A 17080-nucleotide genomic window follows, 5' to 3' on the forward strand; every position below is an offset into this window, starting at 1 on the left:
TATGGAATATGGCGGCACGCTGTATGTATGATATGGAATATGGCGGCACGCTGTATGTATTATATGGAATATGGCGGCACGCTGTATGTATTATATGGTATATGGCGGCACGCTGTATGTATGATATGGAATATGGCGGCACGCTGTATGTATTATATGGTATATGGCGGCACGCTGTATGTATTATATGGTATATGGCGGCACGCTGTATGTATTATATGGTATATGGCGGCACACTGTATGTATTATATGGTATATGGGGGCACGCTGTATGTATTATATGGTATATGGGGGCACGCTGCATGTATGATATGGTATATGGCGGCACGCTGTATGTATGATATGGAATATGGCGGCACGCTGTATGTATTATATGGAATATGGCGGCACACTGTATGTATGATATGGAATATGGCGGCACGCTGTATGTATGATATGGAATATGGCGGCACGCTGTATGTATTATACGGTATATGGCGGCACGCTGTATGTATTATACGGCATATGCCGGCACACTGTATGTATGATATGGAATATGGCGGCACGCTGTATGTATTATATGGAATATGGCGGCACGCTGTATGTATGATATGGAATATGGCGGCACGCTGTATGTATTATATGGTATATGGCTGCACGCTGTATGTATTATATGGCATATGGCGGCACACTGTATGTATTATATGGTATATGGCGGCACGCTGTATGCATGATATGGAATATGGCGGCACGCTGTATGTATGATATGGAATATGGCGGCACGCTGTATGTATGATATGGCATATGGTGGCACGCTGTATGTATGATATGGAATATGGCGGCACGCTGTATGCATGATATAGCATATGGCGGCACGCTGTATGCATGATATGGAATATGGCGGCACGCTGTATGCATGATATGGAATATGGTGGCACGCTGTATGCATGATATGGAATATGGTGGCACACTCTATGTATTGTATGGTATATGGGGGCACGCTGTATGCATGATATGGAATATGGCGGCACACTGTATGTATTATATGGTATATGGCGGCACACTGTATGTATGATATGGAATATGGCGGCACGCTGTATGTATTATATGGTATATGGCGGCACACTGTATGTATGATATGGAATATGGCGGCACGCTGTATGTATTATATGGTATATGGCGGCACACTGTATGTATGATATGGAATATGGCGGCACGCTGTATTAATTTTATATTGTATGGCGGATTGTCGTATGTATTTTGCATTGCTTTATTTTCACAATAAACCAATATGATTGTGTCTGGTCCTGACACTCCATGATATATTACATATTTGGAGTCGAGGGGGGGGGCGTCTTTTTATAGCTCGCCTCAGGCAGCAGAAAGGCTAGGTGCACCCCTGGCTGCAAGGCAGAAGTGCTACTCACTCAGCCACTGTGCCGCCCTTAAATGTCGACGCCCACGCGGTGCCCTCTTTTAAATCCTGACGGCAGCTTTGCCGGTGGCATCGGAAGAGTTAATGCACTTGATCGGTGCAAGCACCAACTGCGGGTATTACCGGTAGGGGTCTGCTGCAATATGCAACAAACTACACCTGTGTATGAAGAGGGCTCAGCATGTGAGCTCTCTTCATACACCCCCCGCACCTCTGCGCCGTACACATACAGCGCGGGGCGTGAAGGGGTTAAAAGCGGCCCCATCCTGTGATCAGAGTCAAAACAAGTAGGTGTGACCATGTGATGTGGGTGGAGTTATTAAAGTAAGAAAGAGACTCATACTGCCTCCCTTGTACAGGAATAAAGCTCTTTTTTTTTAAAGAACACAACTTAATACTGCCTTATATACACAAAAAATCCTACTACAATACCTTCTCCGATAAACTACTATAATACTGCCCCTAAGTAAAATATATTATAATACTACTTTTATGTACAAGAATATAACTACTATAATACTGCCCCCTATGTACAAGAATATAGCTACTATAATACTGCCCCTATGTACAAGAATATAACTACTAGAATACTGCCCCCAATGCCCAAGAATATAACTTCTATAATACTGTCCCCTATGTACAAGAATATAACTACTATAATTCTTCCCCCAATGCCCAAGAATATAACTTCTATAATACTGTCCCCTATGTACAAGAATTTAACTACTATAATACTTCCCCCTATGTACAAGAATATAACTACTATATTACTGCCCTATGTACAAAAATATAAATACTATAATACTTCCCCCTATGTACAAGAATATAACTACTATAACACTGCCTCCAATGTACAGGAATAGAACTACTATTACTACTACCACGCCATATAACACCGCTAGTCAGCCCTCTGTATAAAGCAAGTCAGCCCCCTGTATATAGCCAGCCAGTCCCCCCAATATATAGCCATCCAGTACCCCCAGTATATAGCCAGCCAGTCCCCCCAGTATACAGCCAGTCAATCACCCCAGTATACACCAAGCGAGCCCCCCCTCAGTATACAGCCAGTCTGCCCTACCTCAGTATACAGCCAGCCCCCCCTCAGTATGCAGCCAGTTCCCCTCAGTATATAGCCAGCCTTCCCCCCTAAATATACAGCCAGCCCCCCTCAATATACAGCCAGCCCCACCATCAATATACAGCCTGCCTCCCCTCAGTATACAGCCAGCCCCCTCCCTCAGTATACAGCATACTCTCCCCCTCAGTATGTAGCCAGACCCCCTCCGTATACAGCCAGCCCCCCTCAATATACAGCCAGCCCCACCATCAATATACAGCCTGCCCTCCCCTCAGTATACAGCCAGACCCCCTTCGTATACAGCCAGCCCCCCTCAATATACAGCCAGCCCTCTCCCTCAGTATACAGCTACCCCCAGTTCCCTGCCCAGCATATAAAAATTAAAAACCAACCTAACCTTTCTGACACTCCCCTGCAGCTCCGCTACTTTATCTAGTACGGCAGGCAGTGATAGCTCCGTGCGCCCCAGTGGGTGCACAGACTGTGAAGTCAGCTGCCTGCCAGCGTCTATGCGAAACCAGTGCGCATGGAGCTGTCGTTGCTGGCTAGACTCAATAAAGTAGCGGAGCTGTGGGGGAGCGTCGGAAAGGTGAGTACATGGTTTATTATTTTCAGACGAGTCCTAGACCAGCCCCGCAGCAGCCCAAGAGTTCCCCCGGTGGGCTTAATGGCCAGTCCGCCCATGTGTACACATCCGCTGAGCAGATGGTTGCCGTGAGCTTCAAGCACTGCTCACCCCTCCCCTCACTACAGGAAGCTGAGCGTCTGGGACCTGTTTTAACTTTTGGGGTGGGGCGCCCAGCTGCCTGTGCACAATGCACCTCTATGGTGGCTGTGGAGGTTATAGGAAGCACCGTGGCTGGTGCGGGGTCACTCTAACTATTGGCTTCTGTTTGAGGGGCACACTTGTCATGGCGGTGTCTCAAGTCATTTAACAATATGTTTAGCTTTGTAGATACCCTAAATTGGCTGATTATAATGGTGATACTGCATAAGCTTGAGTAGATACATTTTACTTGCACACAACCTGCTGGAGACGTGCCAGACTGTAGGCCCGTCATCCGGTCCCAATACCAAGGACAATGACCATAGCGTGAGCAAGACCGCATAAGACAGCCATGCTTGTGTCCTGCATGAAAATTTATGGCTGAGTGAAGAATGCAAGGAAGGAACCACGCTCTGCTATAAATTTGTGTGAGAAGTCTAACTCCTGCTGTAGAAAACATGCTCCAAACCATGACACTACCTCCAACAGTTTTCACTGAGTTCTTTGCACACTTTGGGTTTCGCCTTTCCCCAGTTTTTTGATAAACCCAATGTGCCCCATCAGGCCAAATGATTTGAACTTGCTTTCATTACTAAAATGACATGAAGACCACTTCTCCTCTACAAAGTTGAATCTTGCATTTTATTTGTTGCTTTCCTTTAAGGCCAACTTGCAGGCGTGTGTAGACTGATGTTTCAATAGGGGATTCCGGGGAATATACTGTACAAATACGTTTTCCAGAAAGGGATAAGGAAAAGAATGCCTCTTATCTACCAGAAGCAACAGATTCCAAACTGTAGACAGCACTGTTTTGATGTTTTTGTATATCTTAAGTACAGCATAGGAAACTAGTTCAGATGAGTGAGAGGCTTTTGACTAGGGTCGGGAAGTAAGACTTTGCCAATTAATGCTGCCTTGCAGGCATGTTAAGAAACAAAACACAAGTTGCTACTTTCAAAATACAATGTCAATGCATCCTGTGAATACAGCCTAGGCCTATCAGAGGTGACACTCACACACGTTTTTGCTGACATGACAGCATCCGGAGGCAGGGCAACTCTCCTACTGAGACTCTTGCACAGTGTCCTCAACTAATGGAGGTAAGATCGCCACTGTACAGACCGTTCTCTCAGCAGGACAGTTGTCCCACTTCCAAATACTAATGCTGTCTGCTTGCTAAGATCGCAGAGCAAACGTTGGCCATCGTACCTCCATTATAGAAGGAGGTTCCCAGAAAGCTGGGAACACCAGAACGGTGTACCACAGTTGCCCTATACCAAGCTCTATCCTAGTGACTACAGTGGGGATAAGAGAGTTATCTCAGGCAGCTACCACAATCTCACCATCCTGTCAGTGCACCCATCACAGTTACCACTCAATACTGGGGAAAGAGAACTTTTTGTTATTAGAGCTACAGATATCACAAAATTTGAATTTTTCTAGCACTAAACACCACCCGAGTTATTTTTGTTTTTCTTTAGATTTGATAAACTGAACTCAAAAGGTTGGTTATCAATGGCCTAGGCTTTTCTGCACACAAGACGCAAACAACAATCCCATGGACTTTTGTTTCCATCCCATGTGCCATCAGCATGTGAGCTCTGACAATGGAAAACAAACTGCCAGCGACGCAAATATGAGCAGGAATAGGGCCTGTTCTATCTCTTGTTACATCATGTTGGCAGTTGGATCATTCAGGGGGCTGTAAGCTGTAGAAATATCAACTTTAGGCTACATTCACACTACAGTATGGGGGACGTATATACGGCCGACGTATATACGGCCGATATACGTCCCCCACACGTGCGGCACCGTACCGCTCCATAGCCCGGGGAAAGATAGGACATGTCCTATCTTTCCCCGTATTACGGCGCCGTGCACCATTAATTCCTATGAAGAGGGACGGGGGTGAGCGGCGCTCACCTCCTCCTCCTCTCCCCGCGCTGCCGTGTGCCCGCCGTACTACGGTGCGGCGGGCTCACGGCAGTGTGAATTTAGCCTTAGCTGTAGAAATATCCTCTTGCACACGTCCTAAATTCCTAGTTGTGTGCAAAACCTTAAAGGGTTTTTAGAGTCCTGGATATTGATGGCATAACAGAAAAAACCACACACCCTTTTAGGTTGATTCTAATTATGGGTCATCATTATAAGCATACCTGCTCACGAGCATGTACAGCCCATGGTAACAGACCCATATGCTAGTCCGATCACTAGACTTTGCTATTATACAACACCAGGGGAGTAACTAGAAGAGAAAGGGCCCCCTTCTGAATGGTGCCCCACTAACACCTCAGAAAATATAGATATTTATGTACTCACACATTTATACACTGATATATACATTTATACACTTACACAGATCTGTCCCAGTAGCTGTATACTGTGGAAGATCTGCACTGTTATTGCACATTCTTTTTTCCCTCATTAATGTACACTCTGCACATTGGCAGGCAAAAAATTAAATGTACATATTTTTGCTAATTTATTATACATTATACATATATTATAAGAAAAACTGAAATATAACATGTTCATAAGTTCAGACCCTTTGCTGTGACACTTATATTTAACTCACATGCTGTCCATTTGATCTGAACCTCCTTGAGATGGTTCTACTGCTTCATTGGAGTCCATCTGTGTTTAATTGTGGTAGAACTTGATTAGGAAAGGCACACAGTTATCTATATAAGACCTCACAGCTCACAGTGCATGTCAAAGCACATGAGAATCATAAGGTCTAAGGAATTGCCCAGGGAGCTCAGAGATAGGGTTGTGGCAAGGCACAGATCTGGCTAAGGTCACAAAAGAATTTCAATTTCATAAAAGAACAGCGGCCTCCATAATCCTTAAAAGAAAGATGTTTGGGATGACCACAACTCTTTCTTGACCTGGTCGTCCAGCCAAATTAATTGTCAAGATGGGTTCAGAGTGTACATTGATGAGGGAAAAAAAGAACTTTGATCTTACCAATTGGCTGCAATGAAACATAGAGTGAAAAATTTGAATGTGTCTGAATACTTTCTGCACCCATTTTATGTAGTAATCTTTGTTCTGGTGCTGTACCTATGTTGTAATCTTGGTGCTGATAATGTAACTGTGTAGTAATCTTGATTCTGATAATATACTGTATGTTTGTTGTAATCTTGGTTCTGGTACGTATATATGTAAAAACCCTGATTATGGTTCTATTTTCTACATAGCTACGTAACCTTGTTTGAAGTTCTATTTTTTGTGTAGTAATCTTGGTTCTGGTACTGAATCTACGTAGTAAACTTGGTTCTCATAGTGTGTCTATGTAATAAACTTGGTTCCACGCTCTATCTATGTAGTAAAATCCATTTTGGTACAGTCCCCAATGTAATATGTTTCTGTGTAACAATTTTGTTATGGGAAATTTGCAAGTAGGTTTTCCAAAATGGGACAAGGAAAAAAGTTGCATCTTTTGCTACCTTGTAAGGCCACCCCATAAACATAAAGCGTTACAGCAAAACCAGTATATCTATTCCAGAAGAAACAGATTTCAAAATGGGCTTATGTTATATTTTGTTTTTATGCACTAACTGTCAAATCATTTTAAAACTCTAGACCAGGGGTCTCAAACTCGGGGCCATGCGGTTCAACAACGGCCCCCGGGACAATGGTATACAGCCCCTACCTCCCCTTCATATACCAGGATGTACTATAATGTCCTGGTGCTGTGGGGGACGTATGGAAAGAGCTCACAGGCTGAGCTCTCTCCATACACAGTGGGTGCCAGCTGTATAATGCAGCTAACCTCTGCCTGTTACTGCCAGGGTCCGTGCTTGCACCGATGGTGGCACTTAACCTGTCCGCAAAACCTAACTTACCATTTCATCGATCGTCGACTTGTGGGATTGCCATGTGTAATGATCTCTTATAGCAGTGATGGCGAACCTTTTAGAGATGGAGTGATTTATACTCCCTGCTCAGTCAAATCTTTCATTCATAATCAGCTTCCCACTCCTCCAGTAGTCCCAGGTAGCACTGTCACTCTAACATAGCTCTGTGCACAGCAAGTCCTGGGCAGTTTGGGTCTGCAGGAATATACCTGGAGTGTTCTCTAGTGATGGCCTGGGTGCCCACAGAAAGGGCTCCGAGTGCCACCTCTGGCACCCGTGCCATAGGTTCGCCACCACTGTCTTATAGCCAGATAGCAGCTAATAGAAATCAGCAGTAAAATTCCTATATACTTCAATACAGTTAAAGCTATAGGACCCTGCAGGGTTAAAGTACCCTGGAGGATCTGAAATAATAGCAGAAAAAAATGTAAAACAAATTAAAAAAACATTTTTTAAAATGTAAAAAAAGTTTAAATCATCCCTAAATCACATATAAAAATAAACAGTAAAAATCATAAACATTATAGGTAGCACTGCGTCCCAAAGAACCTGTTCATTCAAATATCAAAAGGTTTTCCCAACCTTGAATACCGTAATGGTACGGAACGGAAAAAGCGCCCAAATGTGTGAATCGCCACTTTTCCCCCATTTTTCCATCCATGAATATTTGAATAAAAAATGCTCAGACGGTCATATAGGTCACAAATTGATATAAATTGCAAAGCCAGCTCGTACCGCAAAAAAATTACACCATACATACGTCCGTACACCAAAGTGTGAAAAAGTTATTGGTCTCAGAATTTGGCAACATGGAAAATATTGTTTATGTACAAAAGATTAATTTTTAAAACCTATTAAAACCAATATAAATTTGTTATCCCTGTGATTATACTGACCCAAAGAATAAAGAGAAAGTGTCATTTGGAGAATAAAACCCATAATATAAGTTTGGAAACTAATGTGTGTGTGAAAGAGGGGTCCCACAAAATATTACCATCAGGGAAAGCCCAGCTATAATACAGAAGTTCGTCCCTCTGCACAGTGGTCTGACCATGAATTCTGGCCAGTGTCTGTGATTCATGAACCCATCACGATCGTGTGCAGGACTTTGGTGCCAGCCTCTTCTAAACCCGGAATAGTTGGGGACTATTCAATGTCACAATCAAAATAACATTTTTACTGACCTTGTGCCCACCTCGTAAAGCAATATTTTTTTTGAATTTTGAAAACAATATTATATAACCAATATTTTTGGTATAAAAAAATTAGTATTTTTCCAAATACAATTGAAGTATTGAATGCATGGCAAAGGCTAACAAAGTACATATACATAATTAAAAATGTCTCACCAGAACATACAAATCCTCATCAGTAGGCCCTGATGCCTCCATAAATTCATGACTAGCTGTGGCACGGGTGTAGCGAACTTCTGTTCCAGCCACGTTGTACACTCCAGACCTTGACATTGCCCAATTCCCATTGATCACATATCCTTTACTCAGACTCTTGAGGGCTAATGAAAACAGTGGGTACACAACAGTAAAATATTAGTACGGTTTAGCATTCATGAATATCCAAGTTAAAGGAAACCTACCATCAGAAATCCAGGTAGATCTTATGGTAGGATGCTAGTATCATTCTAAATCCTAATCTATCTTTACCTAATCCTATAATACATTCTAAACTAAACTACACTTTATCTACCTATTATGCTAATTTGCGGCTGTGTGAAGAGCACAGTGAGGATGCGCAGAGGCCACTGGGACATGCAGTAGCCTCTCTGGGCAGTGGGAACAAAGGCTACTCCATGCCCCTGTAGCCTCTGCGCATCCTCAGTGCACTCCTCACTCTTCTGTAGCGGTCCTGGCCACTCTGGAGCTCTGCGCATGTGCAGTAGTTCCGGCTTCAGAACATGTGCATAGCAGCGCTCCTGTGGGCTCCGAAGCCAAAGCTATGCACATGCGCAGGAGTTGGGACAGCAACAGAACAGTCAAAAGCATGCAAAGGACACGCAGAACATTCTTAACAACATACCATCATATCTACCTTAATAGGTAGATTTCTGATGGAAGGTTTCCTTTAAACCCTTACCAATGTGCGCTGTACTAGTACGGCGCACCGGGTCCCGGTGCATGTAGAGGGCTCATGGGCTAACCCTCTCCATAGCCAGTAAGTCTAAGACTTACCAGTAACACCCACGATTGGTACTAGCACAGATTGCGGGTGTTTTCCCACCGACTGCCGAGGGCAATGCTGCTGGCGACTTCAAAAAGATGGCGCCGAAGATCCGAGGCTAACTCGTATTAACCCTATCATTACAATGTGTTATCATCACATTGTAATGAATAGGGACTGAAATCCCCATATACTGCCATACTGTAGTATGGCAGTATATGTTAGGATCAATCAGACAACCTAGGGTTATAGTACCCTAGGGAGTCTGAAAAATAGTAAAAATAACAATTAAAAAAGTTTTTAAAAAATTATAATAAAAAAACATAAAAATTCAAATCACCCCCCCTTTCCCTAGAACTGATATAAATATTAATAAACAGCAAAAATCATAAACACATTAGGTATCACCGTGTACAAAAATGCCTGATCTATCAAAATATAATAATGGTTTTTCATTGCGTTTAATACTGTAACGGAAAATAGCGCCCAAAGTCAAAAATGGCACTTTTCTGCCATTTTGAAAAATATTAAAAAAAACTATAAAAAGTGATCAAAAGGTAGCACAGTCCTAAATATTATAGCAATTAAAAAGTCATCAAAAGTCCCAAGAAAAGATACCACCCACAGCTCTGTGCACCAAAGTATGAAAAAGTTATTAGCGCCAGGAGATGGCAAAATAAAAAAAAAACATTTTTGTACAGGTTTTAATTTTTGTAAATATATGAAAACATTGTAAAAACTATACAAGTTTGGTATTCCTGTGATCGCACCGACCCAGAGAATAAAGTAGACATGTCATTTTGGGCGCACTATGGACGTAAAGCCCACAAGAAAACGGTGCAAATGCATTTTTCACCATTTATACTGTATTTGGAAATTTTTCCCGCTTCCCAATGCATGACATGGAAAATCAAATACCATCACTATGAAGTGCAATTTGTTACGCAGAAAAAAAGCCATCATAGAGCTCTTTAAGTGGAAAAATAAAAAAGTTTTAGATTTTTGAAGGTGTGGAGTGAAAATTTGAATCGAAAAAAACTAAAAAGGGCCAGGTCGTTAAGGGGTTAGAGGAAATCTACAGCTCAAGTTAACCTCTACAAAGAACTGGTGATAGGTAAAATAAAGGTAAATTCTTTACTGCAGACATACCTTTGTTAGTAATAATAATAATTATTATTATTATACCTTTATTAGGTAAATTAGCCTGCTTGTTCCTTATAAAAATGGCTTTTCTTTTAATGTAAATGTGTCTGAAGAGCACTGAGGGGCGTTAACAAAGTCCACCCCAAGACTCAGGCATCATGTACTTCTACCATGCCTGCTTGCTCCTCTGCCCCCTCCTCCTGGAGTGGCTGTGATAATGTCCCCCAGAGCACTTTGCCTACAACTACACGGAATGAGCAAGTTAATATCCCTAATAAAGTTATGCATACAGAAAAGATTTTAACCTATGTAAATAACAATGGTGCTTTGTATAGGTTAATTTAATTGGTAGATGAGCTTTCATTAAGAAAAAAAGAAGTCTCCAAAGTTACATGTGTAAACACACATACATTTTATTTATTGATTCAATTTCAATATTTTTTTTTAGATAGGAACAATGAAAATGTAAATTTTTTCTAAAGTTAATTTTTTTATTGGTGTATATATTATATAGCTTTTTTTGCTTATAAATATCACAGTGATAGAAAATAAACTATATACCATTTTACGTCATATTTAATGTAATATTTTAGTACTTAAAAACTTCATATTCCTTGCACAGGCTGCAATATTTGGTCTATGATTGCACCAAGATATTTCAATGATGACCCTTTGTTATTTATATCTCACCAATTCCATTATTTCTCATCATAGATTTAAGGATATGAATTGATTATATTGTTTTGAGCTTGTCAACTGAGTCCCAGCTTCAGGTTACATATACAGGTAGTCCCCGGGTTACATACAAGATAGGGTCTGAAGGCTTGTTCTTAAGTTGAATTTGTATGTAAATCGGAACTGTATACTTTATCATTGTAACCCCCAGCTAAATTATTTTTGGTCTCTGTGGCAATTGGATTTTAAAAATGTTGGATTGTCATTAGAACGAGGATTAACAATAAAGCTTCATTGTAGACACCAGTGATAACTGTTATAGCAGTTTATTTTAGTCTAAGGCTAAAGAACAGTAAATTGCTAAAATCCAGAGGTCTGTTTGTAACTAGGGGTTGTATGTAAGTCAGGTGTTCTTAAGTAGGGGACTGCCTGTACTAAAAAAGCTATTGAGAGTATGCCAATAGCTAGTAGGATGTTCTTATCAAAATTTTAATAATGATGTACAGGAAGAACTCTTTTCACTCACAGTAAGGCCGTTTCACGCTGTACCATAAAGGGGCTTTCCCATGGAAAAAAAACTCTCAAATTTCAATCCCCTAATGATGTTTATACAATAAAGATAATTTTTAACCCCTTGCTTTACAGTTTTACAGTTTTATTGCTGTTTTAGCTCCTATAACTCAGTGGTGGTCAGAGTAAAATCCCAGAGTGTGAGTGGGCACTCTCTAAGCTGACACATTATGATCCCTCTAGTGCTGTGAGATACAGTGTGCTGACAATGTGGTTAGATTATCAGGGTACGAGGTTTATATACACTTTCATTTACCTTCTACCATTTTACTAGAATCTGAGTATCTGACGCATAGAGAAAGATGGGACAGATCAGAGATGAGATGATGAGATCCATGAGATGCATATTACACACAATGACACAGTCAACTCTGCTACATCTTTGCTCTATTACACTATCAGATATGATATGCCTCCCTCCCTCTACCAGATAAAGAACTTATCTGCCTGTAGCTTGTAGCTCTCCTCTCGCTGCTGCTGTTGTTTGCCAGCAGGAAGTCAGTGTGTATGTTTGTGTGAGCTCTTCCTGGAATGCAGAGGGGTGGGGCCACTGGAGGGAGCAGAGAACAGCTCATCTCCACAGCGTAAGGCATGATGGCTGTCGACCCTAAAGTCAGAACATACAGGGGCAACTGAAACTGTGTACACCAGGACTGTTAGAGACAGGTTGGAATTATATATGTGAAATGCTGTATTTTTGTTAATAAGCAAATTAGGGAATGTGTTATTTTGTTATCCTGAGTATATTTAAGACACATGATTTCATAGGAATACCCCTTTAAGGCAATGCTTCTAAGGTAAAGAATCTGGTGTCTCCAAAAGGCACTGTACAGCAACTCACATAGCATATAGGTTTCAAAGATTCAAAGAGCTGTAATGTCCCGAGTCTTTGTGAGACAGCTGAAGCAGGCTTTGCTATCAAAAGATAGACATCTTTTGATCATGTTCTGTATGCTAAAGTATGACCTGTACTCTCTACTACATATGTACAAAGAATGAAAAAAATGTTTCACATTCAAGTAATGAGATCTGTTAATTTAAACACACTTGTTTTTGCAACAAAATGAGAAATATTCCTCTATTTACCTAAAATATTTAGACTTCGATCAGTCACCCTAACATGCATCGCTCCCGCAGGAATACGTGTAACATTTTTGTAATCAAAGATTCCTAAAAATAATTAAAACATGTATAAATTTGAGACAATATACTGTACATAAAATACCTTAAACTAGCCTTAATGAAGTTGTGTTCATACCTTTTTTGTATCTACTGTACATTTAACAGAATTGTTTAATACAACCATATAAACCTGACAGTGGCCAAAAGTACGTATCTAGACTTCTACTTAGCTAGTGCTAGTCATTGACTCTCCATACTGTTGTGTGTATCTATTTAGAGTTTTCTAAAGTAAAGTTATTATGTTGTAAGATTTGTACCAGTGACTACAATAATGTCCATCCATCATCCTAGATTTGAATTGTAATAGCTGACTATTGTTATTTGGGTCTTTGTGTGCTGATTATTTCCTAACATGCTTTGCCTAGCTTTTAATTGCTGTTATTTGAAACTTCTATTGTAACTTGTGATGTGAATAGGGTCAAAAACCTATGGTGTCATTTTTGTTCATCATACAGAAATATATTTTTGGAAGATTGTTGGAGTTAGTACTGAGAATGTAAGCTTAAGAGAACCTGTCACAAGGAATGTCATTTTTAGCAGATACTGCCATTACTTTATAAAACTTTATTTCATAACGCAGGGAGCCAGGTTATATGTATCATATGCATATAATATGCTGTTTATATTCATTTTCACTAGCATAGCTCAGTTCTGTTTTGATAAACTGTCAATATGAGTATCCATACACCTCATTGATCTTATTTTATACATTATCTTGATAATCTGTTAAAAAATTACATGCAACAGATAAATTCATTTGTAGCCATTGAAATAAATTGCTAAAGATAACCTGAGGAGGGATAAGGAAGCCGGAAGACATCTTGGATGTAAATACAAGAGTCATTGTGTCCACCACACCTTCCACATGAATCATATGTCATTTCAGAACCCAAGATGCCATCACAGCCTGTCATCTGTTGATAGAAGGCACACATTTTTTGATTTCTGGTAAGATTCGACTCACATTAAAAAAAACTTGCATGCTAACAAAATAATTTAGATTTTTTTTTTCTTTATTCAAAGATAATTACCAGACATTGACCGTTGACACAAGTACCATTAGAGTCAGTTCCACAACTAGTTCCATCCAACACTCTTCCAAAACTGTAATAAAAGTTGTATCCAAGAGCCAAACAGTTCAAGTCACATGGAATTGGAGCTAAAGATGCAGATATGTTAACTTTATGAATTCACTATTTCTATTTCAAAATACACAATGTTTATTTTTATTCTTACCCCCATAAAATGGCACCCAGTGGTGTCTTTGTTGAGATGATCCAGGGATGGGACGGTTGTTGTAGATAGAGCATTGTACATTCCTAAAGGGAACTGAATGTGCTGGACACAGCTGTTAAGTTCCATGTAATTGTTTAAACAACTGAAAACGTATTTATTGCGAAGTCATAATTGTCACAAATAAACTACTGTTAATTATAGTTGCACCAAAAGTTTGGTTACTACTTATTTTAAGTTTTTAATATGTTCCTATAATTTATTAAATTATCTGCTTGTAGACTTTATGCATGTTATTTTTACTATGACATTCAATTTTGTAAAACAAAGTACTGTAATCAGAAACCTACCATGGGCTGGCATGATTTATACTGCCTCTGTTCTCCTGGACATGTTAATTCTACATCATCCCTGTTAAATAGGAAATAATATATAAGTTAGGTATATTTTGTCATTGTAAAAACGAGATATGCAGGTAAAATATTTTTATAATAATATGTTTGAGAGCTTTACAGCAGGGGTCTATAACCTTTTTTGGTCTGTGGGCTGCATAGTCATACCACTCAGCTGCATTAACCACAATACCACCCTAGAAATTATAATACCACAGTCCTTAAATATAAATCCAGAAACCAAATACTACATTCAGACACTAAATGATAAAACAGACCCCAGACTAGCCAACAACTGCAACCAAACCAGAAAAGGGAGAATCTAGATCCCAGGGTAGACAAACAATAATAACTAAGAACCACAGAGGCCACCTAATAATACTGGAGCCCTCCAGGACCCTCTAATAATACTGAAGACCCCCATGGCCCCTTAATAATGCTGAAGACCCCCCAGTTACCCCAAATAATACTTTAGACCCCCACAGCCCCCAATTTATACTTGAGGCCCCAATGAACCCCTCATAGTACTGGAGACCACCCAGTCACCCCTAATACTGGAGAACTCCCTTTGTCCCCCTAATAATATGGGAAATACTCTAGAGACCCCCAAATAATAAAATAATAATGGAGCCCCCAGGAACCTCTAATAATACTGTAGACCACAGGGCCCCCTTAATCATACTGGAGATCCCCTGGGGTCCACTTTATAATGGAGACCCCCCCCCCCATGGCTATCAAGTAATACTGGAGGCCCTCCAGGTATCCCAAATAATACTAGATTCCCCAGGGCCTCTCAAATAATACTGAAGACCGCCATGAGCCCTCTAATAATACTGGACATCACCCAAAGACCCTCTAGGATGCCCCTAAAAATACTGGAGACATGGAAAGCCCCACTAATAATGCTGTAGACCCCCTAATAGTGTACCCCAGAGCCCCCATATAATACTGTAGCCCCTGAGAGCCCCCCCCCCCCCCCATGGCCCCTTAATAATTCTGCAGACCCCCATACTATAGACCACCCCAGAGCCCCTAATAATACTGGAGACCCCCTACAATGCCCCTAAAAAGGTTGGAGTGACCCAAGAGGCGACCATAATAATACAAGAGACCCCCTAGAGGCCACTTGATAATACTGGAGCCCCCGCCAGGACCCCCTAATAATAACGGCGGTCTGCAGGGCTTCCTTAATAATGCTGAAGACCCCCTATGTCCTCCAAATAATACTGGAGACCCCCGATGCCCCAATTGATACTAGAGACCTCTGGTATGTTTACTAGAGACCCGCCCCCCCCCAGGGCCCGCTTAATACTGGAGACTCCCCCCGGGCACCCTTAATAATATTGGAGACCCCCCAGAGTCCCTTAATACTGCAGACCTCCCAGGAATCTCCTAATATACTGTACTGGAGACTCCACAGTGCTCCTCTAATAATACTGGAGACTCCCCAGGGCCCCTTTAATAATACTGTAGACCCACAGGGCCCCATTAATAATAGTAGAGACCCCCCCAGGGTCCCCTTAATAATAAAGGAGACCCCCCCCCCAGGGCCCATTTAATAATACTGGAGACCACCCTTGGGCCCCCCCAAAAAATACTGGAGACTTCCCCAGGGCCCTAAATAGAACTGGAGAGCACCATTTACTCTGGGTCCTGATGCCAGTGTAAACAACTGGTGTCAGAATCCAGAGCAGAAGTAGAGGTCTGGAGTGGTGATGATTTGTTGGAAGCGCTCATTGGTCACTGCCGGCAGAGGATGCAGGCTGTAGGTTGTACATCTCTGCTCTACAGAATAGAGAAGCACCTTTTAACGGATAGTTGGAGGTTGTCAGGCCACCCATCTGCACTCCACTTTTAACCTGTAATTTTTGGGTGGAGTTATTACAGGTGTGGACAGTTCGCTGGACAATCCTGGGGCATTTATTAGCACCATATGGATGACACATTACTTGCCTTTGGAGGAAAACTCATTTGACTCCCTTTTTTATCATATACAGTCGGACTGATATTTGTATATATTATTAACTATATCTATTGGTATGCTTACCTTGTAGTTGAAAATTATATGCAATAGAGGTTTCATAGTACATTTATTTTATTAAGAATTTTTTAAATATAGATTAATGATATTAGGATATCACTATGGATTGTTTTTAAAGGAAACCTACCATGAGGAATCTACTATCAGAAGTAGACCTGATGCTAGATTCCTTCTGCCTTCCTCTGAACTAATATGTAATTTAATAATCCTGAAATTTAAAATAACTTGATAAAACTTTATATTAGTAATATGTAAGTTAACTGCAGAGGCTACTGGGGCGTGTACTAGCCTGGCCAGGCACTCGGATCTAAGGCTACTCCATGCACCAGTAGCCTCTACAGTTAATTTACATATTACTAAAATAAAGTTTTAACAAGTTAGGTTAGGTTCCAGGATTATTAAATTACAAATTAGGGCAAATGCAGGCAGGAGGAATCTACCATCAGGTCTTCTTCTGATGGTAGATTCCTCATGTTTGGTTTTCTTTAATATGTATAAACTTAGTGATGTTTGTTTTGCGCTGGTGGTATGCATTATTAATATTTGATTTA

General features: G+C 40.8%; 1 protein-coding gene across 2 annotated transcripts in view; it reads right to left on the reverse strand.

The window, feature by feature from the left end:
• Positions 1–17080, reverse strand: part of ADAMTSL5 (ADAMTS like 5) — a 41243-nt gene that overhangs the window by 16369 nt on the left and 7794 nt on the right. For both annotated transcript variants that reach the window (XM_072112198.1, XM_072112189.1), the window contains exons 4-9: positions 14447–14507; positions 14100–14211; positions 13895–14022; positions 13654–13777; positions 12768–12851; positions 8468–8631 (exon numbers count right to left, since the gene is read on the reverse strand). In XM_072112198.1, coding sequence (XP_071968299.1) covers positions 8468–8631; positions 12768–12851; positions 13654–13777; positions 13895–14022; positions 14100–14211; positions 14447–14507 — 673 coding nt within the window. The remainder of the gene's footprint in view (positions 1–8467; positions 8632–12767; positions 12852–13653; positions 13778–13894; positions 14023–14099; positions 14212–14446; positions 14508–17080) is intronic.

The sequence above is a fragment of the Engystomops pustulosus genome, chromosome 1 (assembly GCF_040894005.1).
Source record: "Engystomops pustulosus chromosome 1, aEngPut4.maternal, whole genome shotgun sequence".
In the NCBI taxonomy this organism is placed as follows: domain Eukaryota; kingdom Metazoa; phylum Chordata; class Amphibia; order Anura; family Leptodactylidae; genus Engystomops; species Engystomops pustulosus.